This window comes from Triturus cristatus, chromosome 3_2 (assembly GCF_964204655.1).
Source record: "Triturus cristatus chromosome 3_2, aTriCri1.1, whole genome shotgun sequence".
Lineage (NCBI taxonomy): Eukaryota > Metazoa > Chordata > Amphibia > Caudata > Salamandridae > Triturus > Triturus cristatus.
In genome coordinates this window covers 672638768-672662911 of record NC_140584.1, presented here as the reverse complement: position 1 = coordinate 672662911, position 24144 = coordinate 672638768, and the positions used below count along the sequence as shown (strand labels likewise).

Here is a 24144-nt window from a genome sequence, read left to right as displayed (position 1 = left end):
GTATACTCTACCCATCCAATGGGTGTGAAGCAAGATGAGGCTGACAGCCGATTGGCACTTCTCAAACCCCGCTGTTCTTCATCTCGGGCAATCAGGAAGCCTCCACACTTTCTCACCGACGAGTCTGCCATCTGAGCTCAGTGTCTGCAGACCCCCCTGTCCCGGTTGGAGCTCCCAAGCCTTAGATAAGCAGTTATGTCTACCTGGGCTCTGCCTGTCAACGGAGATACGGTCTCGTGCACCTCCCTCCACGCGCTGGCTCCGCTCTGTTTCTTCCACACACATTGCCTGTTGTGCGTGAGGGGGAGCCCTCGCCAAGGCACTGGCTGTTCTGCTTTCAAGAAAAGGCTACTCTAAACAGGTTTATGTATTTACGGTTATGCTATCTGTTTAATTTGATGTGTATGGATGCGCACTCCGCTGAGAAGTCGCTAAACATAGGTATATAGGCAAATTTAAGTTAGTTGTGATGGTTAGTTCATGGGAAATACATATTTTGTCGCTTTAACAGCTAACATATTGGAATTAAAATCTTTCTGATGCTCTTTGGCTTTTTCTTGGGATGTATAAGCTTTTCTTTAGCATTACTATATGTCTTCAAAGGGGCCATTTAGTGAATGATGTCCCAAGTCTTACACCCAAACGAGCTTCATCAAACAGAGACATTTCATTACCTTTACTGTTGGACATTGTGGATGATGTAGATGTGGGTTGGGAGAGATTCAGCCTCTTAGGAATCGGGGTCCAGGCAGCGGGCAGGCATCCACCAATGATGCAAGAACAGCCCTTCATAGGTCTCGCCTGAGACAGGGCATGCTCTGTCTCTTGCAAGACGTTTTGTTATCTTACAAGGGGCTTAGAGTCTGCTGTTGCTTACAGGTGGATGGTTTTATTGATACTCTCATTTGTTTTTTTTCTTATTGGTCAGTTTCCATAGGCTTTCATCCTCATCCTCTTTGACTTTATTCCTCCCCTGGAGCATTGATGCATTACTTGTATCCAGGGCACAAGTCCTAAAAAAAGAAGTGGGGGGACGCTGACGTCACGACAGGAAGTGATGTCACAAAAGGTGGCTTGCACCATCAGACTCATTGTCTCCCCTCGCTCACCCCTTAGATGTGATTGCATCAGAGAAGCCAGCACGTGAGAAGCATTCTGAATGAGCTCCGATCTCACCCCAGAGAGGCCAAAGAGTGAATGTGTGGCTCCATTTGCTCCAGTTATCGAGCTCCTGCTATAATAAGTGGGGGGACACCGTCCACCCACGTGGTACCCCGACTCGAGCCCTGCTTGTATCCTTCCACTGCATATTTTGTTAGGTGCTAATTTTATAATTTTGTTAAACACTCTACAAAACTGTGTTTTTAAGCTATCTCCCTTTTGTACTTCTCCCCCCGTATTCCTCTTGCCTGCTGACCCACCTTTGTCCATCTGCTTACCCCAGCTCCTCTCTCCCAACCTCCATTGTTCACAGGGCACAAGTCCTAAAAAAAGAAGTGGGAGGACTAACCTAGGCAGTATGCAAGTGACATCACGGCGCGCAACGTCGGCGCGCAACATCACGGCGCATGACATTATGGTGCACAACATCACAGCACATGGCATCGCACATGGAATCACAGGAATTGACATCATAGAAAGTATCATCACAAGCCACAACTTTACAGTAAGTGGCATCTCAAGAAGTGGCATCAGATCTAAAGCCCTCGCATATATGTTTAGCAGGTCTATCATATGTACGTTTGAGCGCATTGCGAAGATAATAGGACAGTGAGCTATGGAAAATGATATGTGACTTCTACACCTTGCAATCCCCAAGATTTATGTAACACATCCTGTACATTCATTTACAAACATATAATTTATTGTACATGTAATATGCACATGTTGATGTAAAGCGCTCTGACACCCTGCATTGGAATGAGTGGGCTACACAAGAAAAAATAGTGGTACTTAAATAATTTCAACACCTCCTCAGGGAGAGTAAGCTCTATATAAATGCACATTTTTTGTTGTAAATCATAGGAAAGACCAAAACATCTGAGATTCTTACAGTGCATGTATATCTCCTAAACAGGGACTAAACAAACTGAAAAGCTGCCTCTCCATAAAGTATGTGTGAAGTGCTAACAAGGTGTGAGCCTTTGTTTCCCCTCCGCTTCATTTGCATCAGGTGTGAGGCTTCAGGCTGCACCCAGCCAAGAGACTGAACAAAAGGAGGCCTGATGACCCCTCAAATTCGGCCTTTGTTATGGGCCCAACAGGAGTCTTAAATAAGAAAGCCTTGTCCCCGCTTGCACGTTGTTGCTTGTTGCAGAAGGAAAGCAGACAACGTGCAGGCGCTGCTGAAAGTGTCCCAGTGTTTGGAAGTTACTCCGGGACGAGTTCAGCACATTATTCAGTGGGGCTCAAATTCTTGGCAGGGTAGATGGCGTTCACCCTGTGAAAAAAGTGGGTGGATGCTGTTATCATTATCCCACCACCGCTTCCGGCCTACCACTAATCCCGCCCAGCTCCCCTCCCAGGACTTACTTATTGGAGACCACAGCACAGCCACACAGTGGCTGCGTGCAGCCGGCGTGCCAAAGGCAAGCCTATCTGCATTTGCCCACTCCTAGACCTCACCCAGCACCAGGAACCCTGGATCTCTGACCTCCCAGCTACACCAGAGCCGAGCTGACAGCACTGAACCCCGGACCCAACAAAAACCACTGCCGCCTTGCAGCTCCGTGTTCAACAGCAAAGGCCATTTTCCTGCCAACACTGTATCTTCCCCTGTGATGTCAGAACCCGCACACACGAGCAAACACCACTGACTCTGGACAACTCCACTGCATCCTGATTAACACCCTATCACTATGCAAATACGACACCAAGATCTGAGACACCATCACCTCCCTCACCCCTGATGTCATCTTCCTCACAGAGACATGGCTCAACCCGGCATCCGCACCCGACATCGCTACCGCCATCTCCAATGGATACAAGATAATTCACTTTGACCACATCAACAAGCACGGAGGTGAAATAGCCCTCATCCACAAAGAATCCATCCACTGCACAGCCGCCTAAGACAGCACCACCCCTATCATGGAACATCTCAACTTCTGAATCAACACAGACAGAAAGACAACCATCAAAGACACTGTTGCCTACAGACCTCCAGGACCACGCCCCGCCTTCTTCATTGCCCCACTGGCCATCAACTCCACCAACTTCATCTTCCTTGGGGACCTCAACTTTCACTTTGACGACCCCAATGACGCCAACAGAGCTAACCTCCCTGAGACCATGAACAACCTCCGCTTCTCCCAACTAGTGACCAACCCCACCAACGCCGCCAGGCACAGGTTCAACCTCATCTTCACAGCCAGCAACAGAGTCAAGTACAGCCATGTTACTGAGCTCATTTTGTTGGACCACTCAATCATCCATTTCACCATCACAGCAACCACCACATCCTCCATAAACCAGACCAGAACCACCCAGAGGTGCTGGAGCAAGATAACCAAAAACCAATAGACCACCACCCTCAGCTCCTCCACCACAGATACCACCTCCAACCTCTAGGAGGCCATCCACAACTTCAACGCCTTGATCACAGACTGTGCTGACAAAATTGCCCCATCAAACCGACCAAACCAGGCAAATCCACCAAGTACACCACAGAACTAAAAACATCCAAACGTAACTGAAAGCACCTAGAAAGGATCTGGCCCTCTAGCAAAGAGCCAAATACCCACGCGTCCTTCAATCTAGCATTCAACAACTACCACCAGCACCAGAAAGACACCAAAAGAGACACCTCATTGAGGCCCGCTCCAACCACACCAAAGAACTCTTCAACATCGTCATTGAGTTCTCCAACCCCTCAGCATCCGAAAACATCATCCCCTCCCAAACTCTCTGCAACACAGTAGCAGACATTTTTCACAACAAGAGCACTACCATTTACGAACACTTTGACCCTCAACCCACTGACACCAGCAACCTCAGCTTCCTCAACCTCCCTGACTCACACCCGGACATAAAGATCACAACATTGGGCCAACTCACCACGCAGACCACTTCTGCCATCATGAGCTCCATCCAGTCAGGAGCACCCAGGGACCCATTTCCCCACCACATGTTCAACCTAGGGAACAATACCATCAGCAAAGAGCTCACCACAATCCTCAAAACCTCCATCACCTCCGCCACCTTCCCAGAGGAATGGAAACACGCAGAAATCAAACCACTCCTCAAAAAACCATCCACAGACCCAAAGGACCTTAAGAACTACCAGCTCAGCTCGCTGTTGTCCTTCCCTGCCAAAGTCCTGCAAAAAGCAATCAACTGCCAACTCACAAACTACCTAGAGAACAACAACCTTCTGGACCCATCACAATCCGGGTTCCCCTGGAACCACAGCACAGAAACACCCCTAATTGCAGCCATATAGGACATCAGGACTTTCCTAGACAGGGGAGAAATGGCTGCACTGATCCTTCTTGACCTCTCGGAAACCTTCAATACTGTGTGCCACTACACTCTCAGGGCCGGACTGGCCGTAGCGGGCACCAGGCAATTCCCCGGTGCACCGCAAGGGTGGGGGCTGGTTTTGGGCCCCTAGGGGCCGCTTTTGTTACAAGGCCGTTTTTGCAGCATAGCTGCAAAATCGGCCCTGTGACAAAATCGGACAAAAACCGGGCCAGGCAAAGAGCTCGGCCGCCACCCCCCAAGGGGGGTGGGGGTGGCAGCTGAGCACTTTGCCAGGGCCGATTTTGGTTCCCAGTCCGGCCCTGTACACTCTCTTAGAACGGCTCAATCAGATAGGGATCGAAGGGGATGCCCATAAGTGGTTTGCATCCTTCCTCACCGGAAGAACCCAGAGCGTCCGCCTCCTACCCTACACCTCGGACTCCAAGAACATAATCTGCAGCATCCTTCAAGAGACCTCTCTCATCCTACCCAGTTCAACACCTACATGACCCTGCTGGCCAACAATGTCAAGACCCATGGACTAAACATCATATCATAAGCAGGTGACAACCAACTCATCCTCCCCTCTATCCAAAGACCCCTCCACCACCAAAGCCAACTTACACCGATGCATGATCAGCGTCTCCCAATGGATGCAATCAAACTGCCTCAAACTCAACACTGACAAAATGGAGGTACTCCTCTTTGGAAATGGCACATCCCATTGGTACAACTCCTGGTGGCCTGCAGAACTGGGACCCTCACCCACAGGAAACTCCAAGAACCTCTGTATCATACTGAACTGCAAACTCACCATGAGAAACCATGATCAACGTAGTATCCTTAGCCTGCTTCCTTACTCTCTGCATGCTCTGGTGAATCTTAAAATGGCTCCTAGCCAGCAACAGACACACCATCACCTAGGCCCTTGTCACCAGCCGCCTGGATTATGTCAACACACTATGTAGGAATCACCTTGCACCTACTTAAAAGACTACAGACCGTATAGAGCTCAGCTGCAAGACCTGTGTTAATCTCCCCAGACGAGCCCACATCACGCCACACCTCAAGAAACTCTACTCCACATCCACAAAAGGTGCCAATTTGAAGTGCTCACCCACGCCTACCAAGGCCCTGCACAGTCAGGGACTACTAGCCTACATCAACCACCACCTGAACTTCCACCAGCCCTCCAGACACCTGTGCTCCGCCTCCCTCTCCCTCACCCAGGCCCCTGCATCCGCTGAAGCAAGAGCGGTGCTCGCTCCATTTATCTGGCTGCAAAGACCTGGAACACCTCCCTCTCAACCTCAGGATGTTCTCCTCCTTTAGGAATTCAGAAAGAACCTAAAGACTTGGCTTTTCGACCGACTCCACCCAGCAGCAGAAAACAAAACTCAGCGCCTGGATACCATCAAGGGTGATAAGCAGTGCTCTATAAATCCATTTTGATTTGATTGATTTGATTTCGCTGCCAATGATTTTCAGGGCTCGGCTTGTGCAAGGGCTCCTAGAGCCGAGCCAGCCCCCTGTCTCGGCTCTGGCTTGGCTCTCTCTGTTAATTTGTTGGCTCCCCCACCTCCAAAGCTAAGTCTAGGATAAATCCAATGGAGACATTGCAAAAAATAAGGGGGATAAACAGAGCAGGGGGCATACTTTATCGTAGTAAAATTCAAGAATAAGGGATCCTGAATTCACGTTGATGGAGAAGTGAGTAGGGTGGATGGGTAACTACCTAAAAAATGGTCTTAATAAAAATCGTTCTGGACATGGAAGTGTCTTCCAACATGAGCAACAGTAACATAAAAGAGGATGGCTAGGAAAGACACAAGTCAGTGAAGATTAAAGTTGTATACATTTCTTATTACCCTGGGTTATTTTCCGAGAGACCAGATATTAGTCTTTATGTGTTCGGCTGATTGTCCTACTTTCCCGTCCTCTAGCACCAAACATGGGCTGAAACTTACTGAGTGGAGCACAAGCCTTCTCTAGGCGCTGTGCAATCTTGTGCTGGGCCTGCTGCATGCCACGTTACCAGTGTAGCATGTGGATAATCTGCACACGGAGGAGCTAAAACTGCTCCCTGCTGAGGCCATTTTCCTCACCCATGGCTGCCGTATATTTTTATGATGACCCGGATGAGGCGCATATGCAACCGATTCTCTTCCGAGTGATTCTACACTTGCAAAAGAAAAGTGCGAAAAAAACACTCTGGCATTCAAAATGGTGAAAACGGGGAGAGTGGAGTTACATAACACGATGGGGCCACTCTGCACCATGTGAAGCAACTAGGGGGGCTTAAGGGGCTGCTCTCCCCTCTACCTCCAACCCCAGACCCCCGCCCTCCCCAGACTTCAGACGGGGCCTGAGTTACGCCCCAGAATGGGGAACATTCACCATTAAATGAGTGAGGGCAGTCCCTAGATGCGCGTGAGTGTCCCACGGAGTGCTCAGTGTTGAACCGGGCCAGACGAGCGGCAAATCCAAACGGGCTGCAAGCCCTAAATTCAGTCAGGCTCCTTCTCTTGTGGAACATTCAGCTGGAAAAATGAGCGGCGGGCTGTGAAAGGCAGGCGGAGTAAATGAGTTAATTTATATTAGGGTGGTGCGGATCAAATCCCAAAATATCCTACACACTTTTCCGATGGCAGTGTCTGTGTTCCCATATCTCGGGCGTGATTGGCAAAGGGCAGCCCTGAGAATGTTTACTTCCAGTCTCCAGCTTGCCCCTTTGTATACAGTTCTGACATCTGTTGCTAATGATATCAAATTATTGATTATTCACTCTCCGCTATTTATTTAAACATTAACCCCCGCGTTTTGCAATATGATGCCCTCTTTCATTTTTTTTTTCCAAGCGGGTTTTTATTTGTGATGGTTTAAGGGCGCCTTTGCTTTGATCTTGCAGAGTGTATAATTATTTTACTGTTTATTTATTTCCATGAGAAAGAGGAAAAAAGCTTGACCGGGGAAGATCTCTATAAGCGCAATCTGTAACTTTATCCCATCGCTTATGTTTGAGAAGTCCTGGTTTTGATTAGGAATAAGGCATTTAGTTCCCTCTGTTTTATTAAAGGAGACATTAGCAGAAAATAAAGAACATATTAAGCACTCTGGGCTGCGATGGGTCTGCAACTTTCCAGAGAGACCAGTTTATAACACATTTGGAATTTTTTCAAAAAGCCTGGTAGGACTGGGGGATTGTTTAGTTACTTGTTGTGATCCGCTACATTAGGAATTTTGAACAAACTGCTCCATCTGTCATGTGGACAAGGACCTCTTTTGGGGCGCCTGACGTCCTAAATTTATGCTGTAAGTTGTTGAACAGTGATATCTGAATTCAAATCACAGCTTCAACACAATAATCACTGGTGCGATCCGGGGCGAATCGCAGTACCTTTCAATGTATCTGGTTACCTTCTGAAGCTTTATTATGTACTCCACACAGCGTCAATACGACTTCTACACAGTTCTTTCACAATGTGACCCTGGATTTTTATTTTATTCTAATTTTACGTGTGAATATTCATGCGTATATTTTCACATATAAAAAGGGCATATGTGGGAGGCGGAAGCCAGGGAGGCGCTGGGAGGGCCGATAACTGCGGCAGAGATCAAAATGACCATCAAGGACCTGGTGAGGAACAAAACCCGAGTACTGATTGACTCTGTGATGAATTTGATCAAAGGTACACAACAGTACTCACGCCACATTTGGAGGAACTATATAAAGAAGTGTTGGACAGAGGTGTACCAGCTGCCACCACTACGGAGGCACTTATTATCGCTATCCGAAGCTAGGAAAGGAAGTCTTTGAGGGGTCCTCGTAGAGAGCCCTCTCGATGCTTAACCTAGATTATAAGATCATCGGGAAAATGCTGGTGGAACACGTGTACCCGCATCTATAGATGTTGGTCTGACCGAACAGCTTCATACCTAGCACAGCACATCCTTGAATATAAGAAGATCTTTTAGGATATTTGTGGAGATACTAAAGGAAAATTAGGCAGAAGTAGTATCCATAGACCTGCAATGATACAGTCCAATGGAATTACCTCATGCGATAATCGGCACATGGCCCTGGGAGAGGGGTGGATTGAATGGGTGACACTTCTATACGCGTCCGTGAGTGAGAGAGTCTGCACAGGCTCCTGTTTTTCTGGAGCATTTATCATGTGCAGGGGGAGGAGCCAAGGCTGGCCATTGTCTCCTATTCTGTTTGCACTGGCATTCGAACCGCTCGTCAACATAGTACAGTCAGAAGGCCAAGGGGCTGCGTAACACTGCATGATGGTGAGCATATCATTTCACTGTATGCACACGGCATGCTCCTGTACTTGCGCAAGCAGAGGGGGGCTTAGCGCTGGGTATCCAGCTTCTCAGAAACCTGGGTAGATTCTCTAGGTTAGATACCAATTGGTCTAAAACCTGCACTTTTCCAATCTCCCCGGCCATGCAGCAGGCCCCCACTGAGGTGGCGCAAATAGGAACCTCGAACCTTTTAATATCTTGTGGTGAAATTTATCACAGTTACAATGATCTCTGGAATGGAAATCTAGGGGGAACCCTACAAGCCCTGAAGGGCAACATTGAGTTCTGGTGCTCACTCCAGTAGCCGATAATGGCACAAATAGCTCTATCTAAAATAGTGATGCTACCACAACTCCCATAATACTTTGCAAACCTACTAATTTGGATCCCTTAGCCCTGGTTTAGGGCACTAGACATATTACTGAGGGAGCTGATATGGATCGGTGGGCAACATAGTGTATCTTTAGGCTTATTTAAAACTAAATACAGAACACGAGAACCACCACCTTGACGAATGCATCGCGCCGCGGGCCACCTCATTTGAATAATCTGTATATGTGTGGAAATCAGATTGTATCAACTCTCTGCCTGACCGAAAGTCTTAGAACTAGTTGCGCCACCGTGAGCTATCTTTTATAAACACCATTATCGGCGTTTAACCCTACCTGATCCGTGGACCTAACATTTCACAGAACTTTTCATGCTATAACCAGTTGTCTGGATTGGACAAGCGGCCAGTTGAGTTTCTGAATATATACATATTCACCCGTTGAAGATGCATACATAAATCCATATCGTTCTGGATTTAGTTTTAAAGCTTGGTTCATGTCCCCCACTATCTACCGGTCTTCGCCCTGATGAAGGTGGGGCCCTGTCTTGGGTCTTACACCGAAACGCGCGTTGGCGTTTGATCTTTCGGCACATTTCATCCTATATTATCCCTATTTTCCAACAGGACGATATATGAGCAAACCACCTATATAATCTCATCTGGAAGTTGTACCATCCGGACCTTTATATGATAGTGTGATTGTTGATGGAATGAATGTATGTGTGTATGAATTCTTTGATGTGTGGGACATTGAAAAATATTGTGTATAACAAATATGTTGTATATCCTTTTTTTCATTATTTTATGTGTTTATGTGTTTAAAAAAAACCTTCTGAAAACGGTGTTTATATAAAAAATTAAAATACAAAATATATTTTTCTATTTAATAATGTTGTGATGTCATGATGTGAATATTTTGTAAATTCAGCTCCAGGTAGTGATTTCCTTATTCAGGGACCGTTGTTCTAGGCCTACTACCTTATAAATTAGGCAGGTGTTGTTCTTGGTTGATTTTGATTGATTTACCCCTATTACACTTGCCCTGTATTGCTTTTAGGGGTCCCCCTTTCGTAAATGTATGTCTCATGTCAGAGGTGGACCGAGTGAGAGTTCTATTTATTTCTTTTTGTTATAGGTTTACATATGTTAATGTCCCTGTGTAGCCTTATATGTTCAGAATGCATGTCTAGCCAGCTCCTTTCACCCACAGGTCATATGGCACCATACTACCTGGACTATGCAACAGAAGGAAAGGATGAACTGTGGCCTGGACTCTTGCATGCTCAAGGGTGGTATTGATTGACGGATATCTAATTGTGAATTTGTGCATTGGATGAATGGCTAAAGTATTGGAAAACCAATAAATACAATTTAAAAAAATGAAAATAAAAGGGGCAAATGTGCTAACCCTTTTTCTCCACAGGGAATATGATTTATTCCACGGAGAAGCCTCTTTCCTTACTACCCCACAATTTTTAGGGGGGGTTTGTTCCCTCCCAAACCTGTTAAGTGATTTACTTCTGCTCTAGACTAGGCAAAACAACACCATCTTAAATTGATAGCATGAGTCGTAGATGAAGTTATGTACTATGCAAAGGTGTCACAAACTTGCAGGGCATTCCAGACTCTTAAGGTAAACTCCGTACCCACCTCAGTCCATGCTTTCACAAAAATCATCATGTGAGTAAATGCTTTTAGCAGTGAATGGACAACTTTTCTGAATAAAGACATGTTTTTTACTTGTGAAAAACAGCATATTTGTGGATGTGGGTTATATTTGTGGGCGCTGCTAGGTTTGATAGGTCTCAGGTGTTTAGAAGCTTAATTCTCAAAACGTTAAGTGGATTATTATCTGATTTCTTACTTTACTATCCTTTGCTCATATATTCGGCCACAGGTGTTGAGGCGTTGTGAGTTTGGTGCATGCAGCTGCGGCGTACAATCCTTGTAGTGCAAGGGACACAAAGCCGCACACAACACCTCTCTTCTACCTCCTGGCCTCCTTCACTGTCCTTGCCCCACTTCCCATTACTGGCCCTATCCAACACAGAGGGCCATATTTAACTAGCACTTGCATTGGCCCTGCATCATGCAAGTCTGCACCAGGCAACGCAAGTGCTTAAGTTACATTTATAAAGCAGCGCAAATTGATTTTGAGTGGCCGTGAGTCACTTTTCACCTGCAAAATAACACAAGGCAGTGACTTGTGCAGCCTTGGTCTATCGTGCATCAAAGAGGTGTTTTGTGGATGGAGCATGGGTGTTTCCGTGCATCTACCCATGTATTTTGTCGCAAACCAAGATTTACTAATGTTAGTAAACCTGGGTTTGCCCCAAAATGGTGAGCCTACCCGACCTTGGCATAACGAGGAGACATTTCTTTATTTATCCCTGTTGCTTCCTCTTAGCATGTGTGCTGAATTCTGAATCACACATACAAAGTGTAATAAGCCTCTAGGGATGGTTTTTGTGTGTGCAGGGAGGTGTTTCTTCTTGCACAAAAACAATCCTGCACACAATGCAGTCCTTCCTTCGTCCTGGCGCAAGGATGCCTGCGTTGGCATAATGTTTCAACATCCTACGCATGGTCCGAAAGATCTTACGATGGATCCCCACCGAAACCAGGAAGACGGTCACCCAGGTCCTCGTCACCAGCCGACTGGACTACGGAAACACCCTCTACACCGGAACCACAGCCAAACTACAGAAAAGACTCCAACGCACCCAGAACGCCACCACACGACTCGTCCTGGACATCCCCCAACACAGCCACATCTCCGGACACCTGAGAGACCTGCACTGGCTCCCCGTCAGCAAGAGAATCACGTTCCGACTCCTCACCCACGCACACAAGGCCCTCAACAACCTGGGCCCCAGGTACCTCAACGACCGCCTGACCTTCTACACTCCCACTCGCCAGCTACGATCAACCAGCCACGCCCTCGCTGTTGTTCCACCCATCCGAAGAGCCACCATAGGAGGAAGATCCTTCTCCTACCTGGCAGCCAAGACTTGGAACTCCCTCCCCATCCACCTCCGTCTGACCCAAGACCACCTCTCCTTCAGGAAGCAACTCAAGACCTGGCTGTTCGAGCAGTAGCGGACCCCCCTCCCCCAAGCGCCTTGAGACCCTCTGGGTGAGTAGCGCGCTATACAAATTTCATGATTGATTGATTGGCACAAGGCAGTCACAAGCGCACCAGTGCAGGGAGGGAGCTGAACAGCATCATATCTTTGTAAATATGGTGCAGTTCAGCTCTGTCCTCTTCATGCAACACAGTGCAGCAACTTGCCCTGTTTAATGAAAGACTAGTAAATATGGGCCTGTGTTTTTCCTTGGCTTTTACCATAGGCTCGGCCGTCCTCATTTTTACCCCAACCCAGCGGCAGCCCCTCCATTTAGGTAGAGGAGTGTCACCCCCCTCCCCCCCCCCCAGCCACCACCATCTAATAAAATGATAATAAAAGAGGTTTTAAACCCATTTTGTTATCCTTTTATTTTAATCCCCTTGGACCCGCCCCCAGGACTCTGACGGGTCTAAGGGGCGGGTCCACGGGATGACACTGCTGGTGGGGGAGTGGTAGTGCACTCCCTTCACTGCGCATGAGCAGCGTTTGGCCGGCCGTCTCTGGCCGGCCAAACACTCATGCGCAGTGAAGCTCTCTCCAGCCCCAGCTACGTGGCTGGTGCTGGAGAGAGCAGGCACAGGCTAACCGTTTACCTGGGAGCACAAATTGACAGCGCTCAGGGCCATCCCGACGCTGCTTTCATGCAGCGTCAGGATTGGCCTCAGTGCAGTCTGGGAGCCTGCGCCCGGAAGAAAGAAGAGAGCAAGGTGGCGGGCAGCGATGGTGGTCGTGGCGTTCAAGGTAAGTTATTCTTTTTTGTATTAGTTTATTTTTTTTGTCCCCCGAATCCCCACCTCCCTCCTCTGGCCTGCCCCGCCACTTTTGCAGGTGGCGGGCCGCTACTGCCGCAAACCACCGTACGTATCAGCCAGGATTCCCCAACCCTCAGCATTGTGCTTCACACTTATTATTAGCACACTGCTTGCCGCTCGTTCCGGTGTTCTTATTTCTTGCTCCCCATTAGTGGCCAACACCCCACAGTGGTGCTCTACACCACACTGCCAACACTGCTCTAAACCTTTCAATGCCCTCCTCCACTCCCACCAGAGTCCACCTGCCACTCACTGTTGTCCCACCCTGCCCCAGCTTGGTTGGCAACTATTGAGTGTTGTCTGTTCCGGGTTGTCCTGCCTCGCTGTCCATCATTGTCCTGCCGGAGTGTTGTCCCCTCTTACTTCCAAGGGAACCTGACGTGCTGCGTCTTTTCATTCTCTGCATTTCCTTTTCCTGTGCATTGTTTAGGGTCCAAGTGTGGGGCTCTTTTCAAATAGGCGACGTGCCTGAATATTTGTACTGCATGCTTTTAGAGCACACAAGATAAATAATCATAACTATTTCATGTTAAATCTCTAGGGCGTATGTCCTGTTCTGGAGAATTATGTGTACGTTGTCTTACGGGCCTAGCGAATAGTTCTGCACCTTTGTTACCTATATTAAGACATTCTGAACTGTATAACGAATCCTACAATGTCTTCTAACTTTCAAAACAATTCACACATTCTGTATGCCACTGGAAGGTTCATACATTTTATGCTAAATACGTTCGCATATTTTACTAAATAATCTTTGCACGTTGAAGATGTTTTCGCTTTTTTAAAAGTATGTGGCTAACTACACTATGTACAAACGTGTGGACTTTCAAAAGAAATGACCAAACTGAATGCTTGCAGCTGTGCGGAATGCCCAACAGGACGTGTATATGAACGAGGATACGCCATTGGCGCATCCTGCAGGTTTTCCTCCAATAGGGTATTTGGTTTGTGAAGTCAAACGTTCCAACGCCAGGTGGCGCCAGACTGCCAAAACCTAGGCGTTGGCCAGACCTATGACTCTACTTGTGAAAAGAACCTTAGGACAACAACGGACGCAGCGTCCACGATGCAAAATCAAACAGTGCCTGCCCTATCAATTGGTCACAAAATGCCCTTTATTATTGTGTCGTCTGCCTCCGAACAGGCCCAGACGTATTTATTCCGTGTATAGTGTCGATAAAACTTCAGAGGGGTCCAGTTTCCTAGCAAACATACCGGCCTTCCCTCCCACTCACCTGATGAACAAATTAACACCAGCTCAAACAACCGGCCGGCCTTTGTTGTCTGCCAATGGCCAGATAAGCTGCCATGTGCGCCTCCTTCAGACAGACCCTACGCCGAGGCTCAATCCCTGCGTTTTATGCCGTGTGTGCACAGAGTCTGGCCGGATCCAAGGCCCCAGGGCTGTGTTTAGGGCACTTATGCGCCATAGTGCACCTGTACACAAAGACGGCATTCTGAGCCCCAAGGCCGCGCCGCTCCGACAAAGAAGGGAAGATTATGTGCTCTGTTTTGCTAAACAACTTCAATGTTATGACAAGAAAAAGAAAGTAAGCTAAAGTCTAGTGGGGATGCACACCTCACTTAAATACACACACGTAAACGTTAAGCCCCCGAGTTTCGCAAACCACTGCTTTTCAAGTAAAAGCGGGCGAGTGTGTTATAAATTCCAAGCAGTGCCTCATAGGGGCAACTTTGCAAACCGAAAATAAAGACCCAGTTGGAACCATACATTAAAGACGGTGTACACGGTATGAATGGCGAGACCACACGCGAAAGGCAGTCTCGGGTATTTTGGGACCAAAGGCAAGAGATGTTCCTTTCTTGAACTCCCTCTGCCTCGTGCATCTGAGCGCCTTTAGCTGTGTGGGCGCTCCACATGGCCGGGATGCGCGCCCCTCGGCAGATGCCTGAAGACACCGCCAGCGGTGCAGAGGTTCCTTCCAACCAGGGTAGCGGCAGAGGGTCCAAGAGAGAAAGTTCCAACGCCTGTGAATCCTTGACTCTCCTACACCCCTTCTTTAAACCGTGAACGCCTACCTCGTAGGAGGTGGTGTGACGTTTCAGTCAGATATATTATAACAAAGCTGTTCCAAACACAATAAATGTGAATTCTCATTCACAGTCACTGTTGTTTAGAAAGGAACAGCACATTGATAAATAAAACTTACAGTTTTGCTACATTAAACAAAATAAAGTGGGAGCCAGACTTGAGTGTGCAGCCCCAACTTTTTAGAGGATATTGCAATGTTTGAGGCGTACTGTTAAGTGGTCCCTGGGTCAGAGGGACACATCCATAGGACATAATAGGCAAACACTAGCTTATAAAACGTCAGCACCACAGATGCCCCGAAGCTGTCCAGAGTACGGAAATTGTTCACCATTAAAGTATAGGGTGTACCCCTGGGTTACTGTGGAAAGAGGACCCAGGAGTTAAAGTCAAACGGTACACGTGACATACTCAATAAAATCCTATCAAGAGAGTTTCAACTTATTAATTGGTAAAATCCAAGTCAATCAAAGTTAAAGAAACCTCTAGTTCTTCAAGTTTTTAACTGGATGAGATAAAAATGTTGATTCCTTTGGGGTACCAGGGCCTCCTAGTATCGGCCATAATTGAACCATTCTAGTTGCATGGTAAACTGAGATACTAGTCTAACCACCCGATAGGGTTAGCTGACCCCCAAACGTACAAGAAGTGACACCTTTGAACCAATGGTGCAGCTGAAAAAGCCCAAAGGGGATGTGCTGTAGGGGACCTGGCTTCTTTTTAAGGGCAGGGGCAGTGTGGACTTTGGGAGCCTGATACAACCCCAGATGAATGGGGAGTTCGTCTTGAGTGGCTCCAATCCTGAACAACGGATTTTGTAATTCCAGCTCAAATGGGCCGCAGTCATGGTAGGGAGTGACTGTGTGTGTTCTAGAGTTGAAGTTCTGGGGTGAAGCAGGCATCCAGTTGCTGGGCCTCTACCTAGTATGGTGAGGTCAGAGGATCTAATGTACTTTAAAGCTCATAATTTAGGGATTCGACCTTCATATATTCAAGTGAAAGAGAGCCAAAATAAAGTGTAAATGTTAATTTGGCATAACACTGAAACTATTGTGAACCCTTATTACAAACAAGAGTCTTTGTGGTACAACACAATGGCGTCATTTCAAAACACATTTTACGGAGTACGTTGGTTAAGACAAGACACTTTATACTTTTAGAGGGAGATCATGAATATTTCTTAGCATAAGAGTTAATCAGCAATCTTCTACAGCATTATAAGAAAAGAGCTTCCACAAGGCCCTGTTTGTGAATTTCTCTCACCACTCTGTACATCACAAATTACATGCATCATTTTGTGCATACTTAATTGCCACCAAAACTCTGTTCTTTGTGGTTTGCTCCCAATGTTTTGGTATTATTAGTTACTTTTTTGATACTGCTCACGAAGTATAACAACTAAAACCTTTTTTTGTTTTGAAATATATTCCTACTTCTCTACATAATGAATTACATCCAGAATATTTCTGGCCAGAACATTGTTTTCCTAATTATTCCCATCTTAAGTTATCTCAATTATTCTGTTCGTCACACATTAACTCCACAATCCCTCTTATTCTGAAAATATGCCATAATTCTGCACATTGTGAAATTATGACTTTCATATTTGTGTTTAGCATGAATTGGTTTTATAGATCTGTTTCAGAAAAATCAGCTATGAGTTGGTCGAAAATAGAATAACTCTACAACTCTCTTACCATAAACAAACTATTTACTACTGCCTACAACGAATTACCATTATTATTCGGTTTGCCACAAATGTGTCCATAATTCTGCTCATTAGGAACTACTACTACACTTCTGCTCAAACCTTCTGCACTGAAGACAACTTTTAGAAGCAGATACTCTTGAATATGTTGTACCTACGAGTACCTAGTTTTAAACTCTAGTAGGAGCCCTAGAACTCTAGAAGCGTTTTGGTAAGAATACATCCTTCTGGTCACTTAGTTGGTGGCCATAAGAATTTGGTGTGCTTCCCACACCCGCCACCAATGCAAATAACATGGGAATCATTTTTGATACCACTCTATCTTTCAAGAACCAGATTAATGCCACCACTTCCTCCACCTTCCTAATTCTAAACCTGCTTAGGAAAATGTTTACATGTATACCTCATGAGCTTCAAATAACAGTGATCTCTGCCCTCATTCTGTCCACATTAGATTATTGCAACACCTTGTTGGCTAATCTTCAGAAAGGACGTCTGTGAAAACGACAGCTCCTCCAGAACTCGGCAGCCCGACTCCTAGTAGGGATCCCCAGACACCAGTCTGCCAAACAATCATCAGGAAGCGGATTGATTTTAAAGCTTTGTGCATCTTCTTTAGGGCCTTGCACGTCTTCGGTCCCAAATATTTAAAACACAGGTTCCGCTGGTATGTCCCCATACTCATATCTCTCCACTCCTATACTGCGAACTTCGTAGTGGTTCCTAGGTTCAGGTTGGCCAACTGGGAAGGCAGAAGTTTCATCATTACTACGTCTAAACTGTGGAACACCCTTCCTTTGCATCTAAAAAACTCTTAAGAATTGCTTCCGTTCAGGAAGGCTCTTAACTTGGCATTTTAATCAATAAGACTATATTCTTTCCCTCCTCATAGACCAGGTTCTTTTTCTCCTTTTGCCAACTCTCCTCGAATGTGGATATCAGTGCCGACATGTGCCCTTGGTCACTCGAGTCACTGCTAACTCCAGGACCTGGCGGATCACTGTGCATTGCCACGTCGCCTTCAATTGAAGTATTTTTCTACTCAATCCCACGTATCAGAAGGATTTCCACTGCCAATTTAGGTAATTACCATTGCCTCCCCCCGCTGGTTCACTTCGTCCACCCGCCAACTAATGCACTACTCCTTTTTCAGAAACAACCTTCGACTACCGTTGTACCGGTCGTGGTCTCCTAGAGTAATTCTCTTGCGAGCACACATCGAATTTTACAGTCACTGGACGGGCTTCGCCTGCTTGTTACATAGGCAATTTCGTTTAAAATCAGGCATGTACACATCTAAGTCCTGATGATGATCCTGGCACCCTACATATAGGATCGAAACGCCGTCGACTCTCTCTAAAAATAGCATGCACGTTACTCCAATGTGTTAAAAAGTGCAACAGCTATTTTTGAAAAAAGCTTATAACATTGCATTTTTGAATAAGCTCAACTCTCTGTCTTGCCTGAAATGCCTTGTTTGTTTTGTTAATGTTTTGTTCAACCTTGGGCACAGGACTGTGTCCCACGTACATTTGTTTCTATATGTATGCATCCTTTATTGCTCATAATTAAATCGGTTGTCCGGCTGGACTCCCGGAATATAGTATCAATTCGGAACTATATTTATTGTTGCATTACCTATGTTTTGAGGATCATTGTTGTCTATACTAAACGATTACCCAAGGTCCTCATTTACCTTTTTGGGTCCCCTTGTTCTAATGAATATATAGACATGTGCCCTTGGACATAAGTTTGCGCTTCACAAATATAAAATCATCGTCATTAACGCTCTCTTTGTTTGCTGTCAAAAGTTCTTTCATTCAGGGTTCAGGCATCCTACCTTACACTCCCATACAAACTAAAAATATATAAAAATACACACACCTGTTTTTAACTAATACGGCCCATCAGGGAGCCAACACTTCAGAACTGCGCTGTCTCTTATATTTGTGTTAACATAATCTCATGTCAATATAAATCCAGCATGAACTTACCTGTCGGCTCCTGTTTGGGGCTCCGCCGTACTCCCACCCACTCCCGATCGTCATTCTGGGTTCCAGAGCGAGGCCACTCCCCCTCCTCCGATGTGAAAGTGACCCAGAATCCTGTGCGAGTTGGGGGGAAGAGGCAGTTTAGCAGTGGGACAGAGAATGATGGTCGGGGGGAGCAATGGGTCAGAAACCACCTTCAGAGTACATTGTATCCCATTTCCTTGTTTACACTATTTGTTTTGTCCATTGGCCACCCATCTCCATCTCCCATTGCTTTGTAAAGATAAAGCAATGGGAGATGCCTATTATACAAATGCCTCATCACCCCAAGAAATAAATGCTGCATGGGCAGATGGGAAGACTAAAAGGATGTGAGATGTGGTGCTCGCTCAGTATACTCCCTCTGATCTTGTGCTATACCCGCCTTTTATTGCAAGCACCATAGAGTCCTGAGATAAGGCAAGAGTGCTCATTCCCAGATAGAGAAGTTTCTCTTAGCACTGCAGGGTTGCCACATGATGAATTTATGTGTACTGTCCTTCCACGCCCCTTTTGGAGCTCCTTTTTGCTTCACCCTCACATCATTTCAGAGTTTGGCCACCAGGAAAAACTAGGCCTCCTGCATATCAAGTCACTGCTACCGTGGTTTCTAAATGTTTCTAAAAAGCAGTGGTCTGCTTCTATTCCTACATCCAACCCCTTCTAGGTAGTCTGTAAAAGTATGTGCAGGTATAGTGCTTACATTCATCATTGCTAACAAAGAATTGAAAGAATACTCAGATCTGTTTACCTTTCATTTTCTTGTACTTTTTATACCATCGTCCAAACTCCTGGCATTTTGTCGCTGACACATTGGCGTAATACGTGCTATTTACAATGGATGAGATCATACTCTGTGGGACAGAAAAGAAGGTGTAGATGTTAGAAGTCTTCTTTTCCAGACAACATAGGTGACAAGAACCAAATATACAAATCCCATGAACATAATCCATCTAGGAAGGCATCCGAAGTTCCATTCCCAGGAAGGTTATTATTTTTTTACAATGATGAATGGGTTTTAGGACAGGGGACATCTTTCCCCAGTTCTTTAAAATCAAATATATCAATGGCTTTAGAAACATATAAATTATGTCTTGTGCATAGTGACTAGTTGCCTAGTGCAATCCACGAGGTGGGTCATCCAGCCCAACCACGAGCCAGTTAAGGGTTGGGGGTTATGTGATGCCGAGCTGCCTCAAAAGTACACCTTGCCCCACTAAGAAGGAAAAACAAATTATTTGTCCATGTCAAGCAACTTCCTAATTGACTTGGGCCTTCTTCATGTAATGTCCAAGGGTGAACTCGCCTTTCAGTACAGTTTACCGTAGCTCTTGAGAGTGAAGCAGTACATAGGCTTATTTGCTCTGCAGCTTTCTCTTGTGCAATTGCTGACTGACCATTCCATACTTCTACCTCAGCAGAGCTTCCTTCCAGTGTTACAGAGCCTTCCAATTGAAAAACAGTGTAGGCTGGCTTATGCACCTTCTAAAGATGGGTAACTAAACACAGGACTCAATCACAGAGGCACCGTCTATGTTAGATGCAATACAGGGTCCATGGTGGCCTATAGTACTGTTCAATAAAGGGACACATCCTCTGTAAGACACTTGGGGCCTCATTTAGAAGTTGACAATTATGGAGATAAGTCAAAACTTGGGAAATTGCCCATCCACAAACAGCTCTCACCCCCTGCCTCATTGAGAGGCCCTGAATGGCCACCCTTCTTATGATAAGCCACCGCTAGCCTCACTAGTGAAAGAGCTCTCATAACGTGCCACCCAAGGGTCTTCAGTGGTAAGCATTGCTTTAGAAGGCTCACCTTATTTTGGGGGAGACATCTGCCTAGTTTTCCTGTCCAGTACTGTCATGTCCAACATTGGTGGTCCTGGGTAGGAAAAACTATCAATGTCTCCCATAAGGTGGAATAAAGAAATAAAAAATACCACAGATAATGTATGTTGCCCTTACAATGTCCCATACCTACCCCTACTTTGTGGATTTACCTTTGGAATACAAAAAAAATGCATGCTGTTCCATCATGCCACAAAGGCGTGGTGGGCTGGCCAGCTTTGCATGAGTTTGGTAAAACTGCTCGGTGCTGGTCAATGGAAGCGTTTTTGGTGAAAACATAAATCAACCATGTCTATAGCAAACTCCTGATTAGCAGACAGGCTGTGGCTGGGCTGACATGGCATAGGTGGTACCTACACCACCCCTGCCGCTTGATAGAAAAACCTAGGAATGAACTTCCATTCCTTTTCTAGTTGGGATTTCAGTATGATGGATTTCATCCACACCACCATCTTTCTAGGTTTTTCAGGAAGGAGCTTGCTATTGTGCCCATACCTGTCTATGAATGAAATTCTATCCACTAGTGGAAGGGCTTGAGTTTATTTACGTGAGGAAGACTCCGCCCAGCTTTCCAGGTCACCCAATCTCAGTTAGATAATAGGTGCTTCTGATGTTTTAGAATAACATAAGGTCCTATCTACTTGTCCTCTAAGCTTGCCACTTTAGAAATTCTAAGGTTAGAAACTTGACTCTCCTGTTAATAACTCAAGAATGGAACTTCACTTGCATCAATTTTTTATATGTATATATCTCGACCCGCCTGTAGAGTGTGCTTACCTTGATGCATCAATTGGCTCATATAATCAGCAGACAGGGTGGATGAAGTGCAGTTCAAAGAGGATACACCACACTCCTTTCTGTGGCACTTCCTTGTAGACAACATTGAATCAATGTAGTCTTAAAAAAAGGCCAAGGGACAAACAAAAAGTAGCCCAGTGTAGACTAATATATAAGAAGGAGATTAAGAGAAGGAAAGCAATTCTCCAGGGGGAAGCATAGACTGACTTAAGGGAGGCTGCAGAAAGGAGAGACATTACTGAGTTCTGGAGAATAATTAATAAACCTTGTTTCCAGGACAGTAATGTCCCCGAGATTGGGACAAATATTCTCCTGGATCAGTGGCTCACACATTTTAAGGGTCTGTATAATTACAGAACAGTATCCGTACTAGAGGAGGGGGAGACAGCAAAGCAGGGGCAGGTAGTAGATTTTACCCTAAACAAAATCATTGTGGGAATTGAGGGTTTGACAAAAAACAAGGCCCCTGGTCCCGATGGGACACCACCGCATCTGTTCCTGAGTAATATTGAGCTATGGGCCACAATACTCACTAGAGTGATAAATGCTGCCATTAGGTGTGGCTTACCTTGAACTTGGTCTACTGCCATAATTGTCCCAATTTTTAAAAAGGGGAACAGGGACAATCCACAATGTTATCGACCAATCTCACTGATTGATGTGTCAGCTAAGATATTGGGCCGGGTAATTCTTAATCGCCTAACTGAGTGGACTGATGAGAACAACATTATCTCAGACACTCAGTATGGCTTTAGAATGGGGAGATCCACAAGTGACCAATGCTTGAATTTGTATATGCTGGTAGCGAAATATACTAAAGCCAGCAATGAAGCTATTTATCTGGGGTTTATGGACCTGGCAGCTGCATTTGACCACGTGAACAGGGACAAACTTTGGACTATGATGACTCATTTGGGGATAGACTTGGGATTGATTAACATTTTGAGGGAGTTACACAGGGACACCACTGCAATGGTACGCTATAATATGGATGGGGGGCTGACTGAATCCTTCCCATGTACTAGCGGGGTGAGGCAAGGTTGTATTCTGGCCCCCTTTTTATTCCCACTCTACATTAATAATCTGGAGAAGTCCCTGATCAATTTAAAAACTGATTGCCCGAGCGTAGGATCGCGTCCTATCCCGGTACTCGTATATACGGATGACGCGGTCCTACTTGCACGTACCCCAAAGAGCCTACAGATTTTAATAGACGGATTTGTAAAGTTCATGGAAATTCTAGACCTGTCGGTTAATCTGGGTAAATCATATGTGATGTTGGCAGGCAATAAACCTTGCACCAGCTTCTCTTACAAGATAGGAAGCCACACACTAGAAAAGGTACAGTCTTTCTCGTATCTGGGCGTACTATTTGATGCTCTTTACAATTTAAGGCCCTGGTGGAGGAACGCTGCTGTAAATTGATATCCTCCAATGGTGCTATTGCAGGCTATGGGCGGAGAGTGGGCCGATGGTCCCCTGAACAAACAATGAATCTTTATGGTTCTATTTGTTGTTCGAAGGCCACCTATGGTGCAGAAGTATGGGGTTTTGTAAACACCCAGCAATTACAGCAGGAGGAAAACACATTTTTACGTTCAATCTTGAAAATACCTCAGAGTACCCCAGCTGTAATAGCCCATAGAGAATTAGGGAGGCCATATTTAGAAGATTTGATTAAACTTAGACCTATCTTGGCATGGCTAAAAATCTGGTCAAATCCCGAGGCTACTTTGAGCAAACAATTATAAGTGACTGCATGGGAAGGGATAAAAGCATGAGTATACCATGGCTGAAATATGTACTTACCAGTTTGGAAAACCTTGGCCGCAAGGATCTTTTTTTAAAACCGACAACGATTGTATCTCAAGACAAGTTGTTTATTAAGAGATCTTTTTTGGCCCAGAGAACTACAAACAGAGCAGAGGTTGAAGGGATCAAATGTACTGTGAGTGCCTATAGCTTTGTAAAAAACACCGAGGGAATGGAGCCGTATCTTTATCTTATGTATAACGCCCAGGATAGATTTTTAATGTCCCGTTTTAGGCTCAATCTTTTACCTTTTCTACTGGCTGACCCACCAGGTTTTATATTTCCAATTGAGCAGACGGGTGCCTGCGGCTGCGACAATAGGTCTCCGCAGGACACCCTTCATTTTGTACTCCTATGTTCCTTTTATTCAATGCCTAGGCGTAGATTTTTGGTAGGAATTTTAAAGCAAGCTAAATTAATACATGCTAAAGAGGCTCTAATCTTCTTGCAAAAAGCGGCTGACCCCTTGACATTATGTTGTATCATGAACTTTATTAAAGTTGCAGTGCGATTGAGGGCAACTAGAGAGTAGGTCGGATTGTCATCATCACAATGAATTGTTTTGTCTAGTCTCCTTTTTAACTATGTATATAGTAGCAGTCAGGGTCTTGGTAATGATTTAATTGTATTTTTAACTGTTTGCATATATGTGCTTTTATGGTGTTTTTTAATCGTCGAATAAAGAATGACTGACTGACTGACTGAATCAAAGTAGGAAGATATCCCACGGAAGCTTGTGAATTGCCCATCTTTCTATTCAAAGCTTTGCATAAGATTTGTTAGCATTCTGTACCAAAACTATGGCCGGAGAGTGGTCTGAGATGGGGAAATGTATGTAACTCAGCATTGTCA

At 45.6% G+C, this 24144-nt stretch overlaps 1 protein-coding gene across 4 annotated transcripts in view; it reads right to left on the bottom strand.

Moving 5' to 3' along the window:
* Window positions 1-24144, bottom strand: part of SATB2 (SATB homeobox 2) — a 390132-nt gene that overhangs the window by 168669 nt on the left and 197319 nt on the right. For 3 of the 4 annotated variants that reach the window (XM_085648674.1, XM_085648676.1, XM_085648675.1), the window contains 2 exons: window positions 19583-19685; window positions 18796-18906 (listed from right to left, as the gene is read on the bottom strand). In XM_085648674.1, coding sequence (XP_085504800.1) covers window positions 18796-18906; window positions 19583-19685 — 214 coding nt within the window. The remainder of the gene's footprint in view (window positions 1-18795; window positions 18907-19582; window positions 19686-24144) is intronic. The other variant, XM_085648677.1, reaches the window with a different exon arrangement.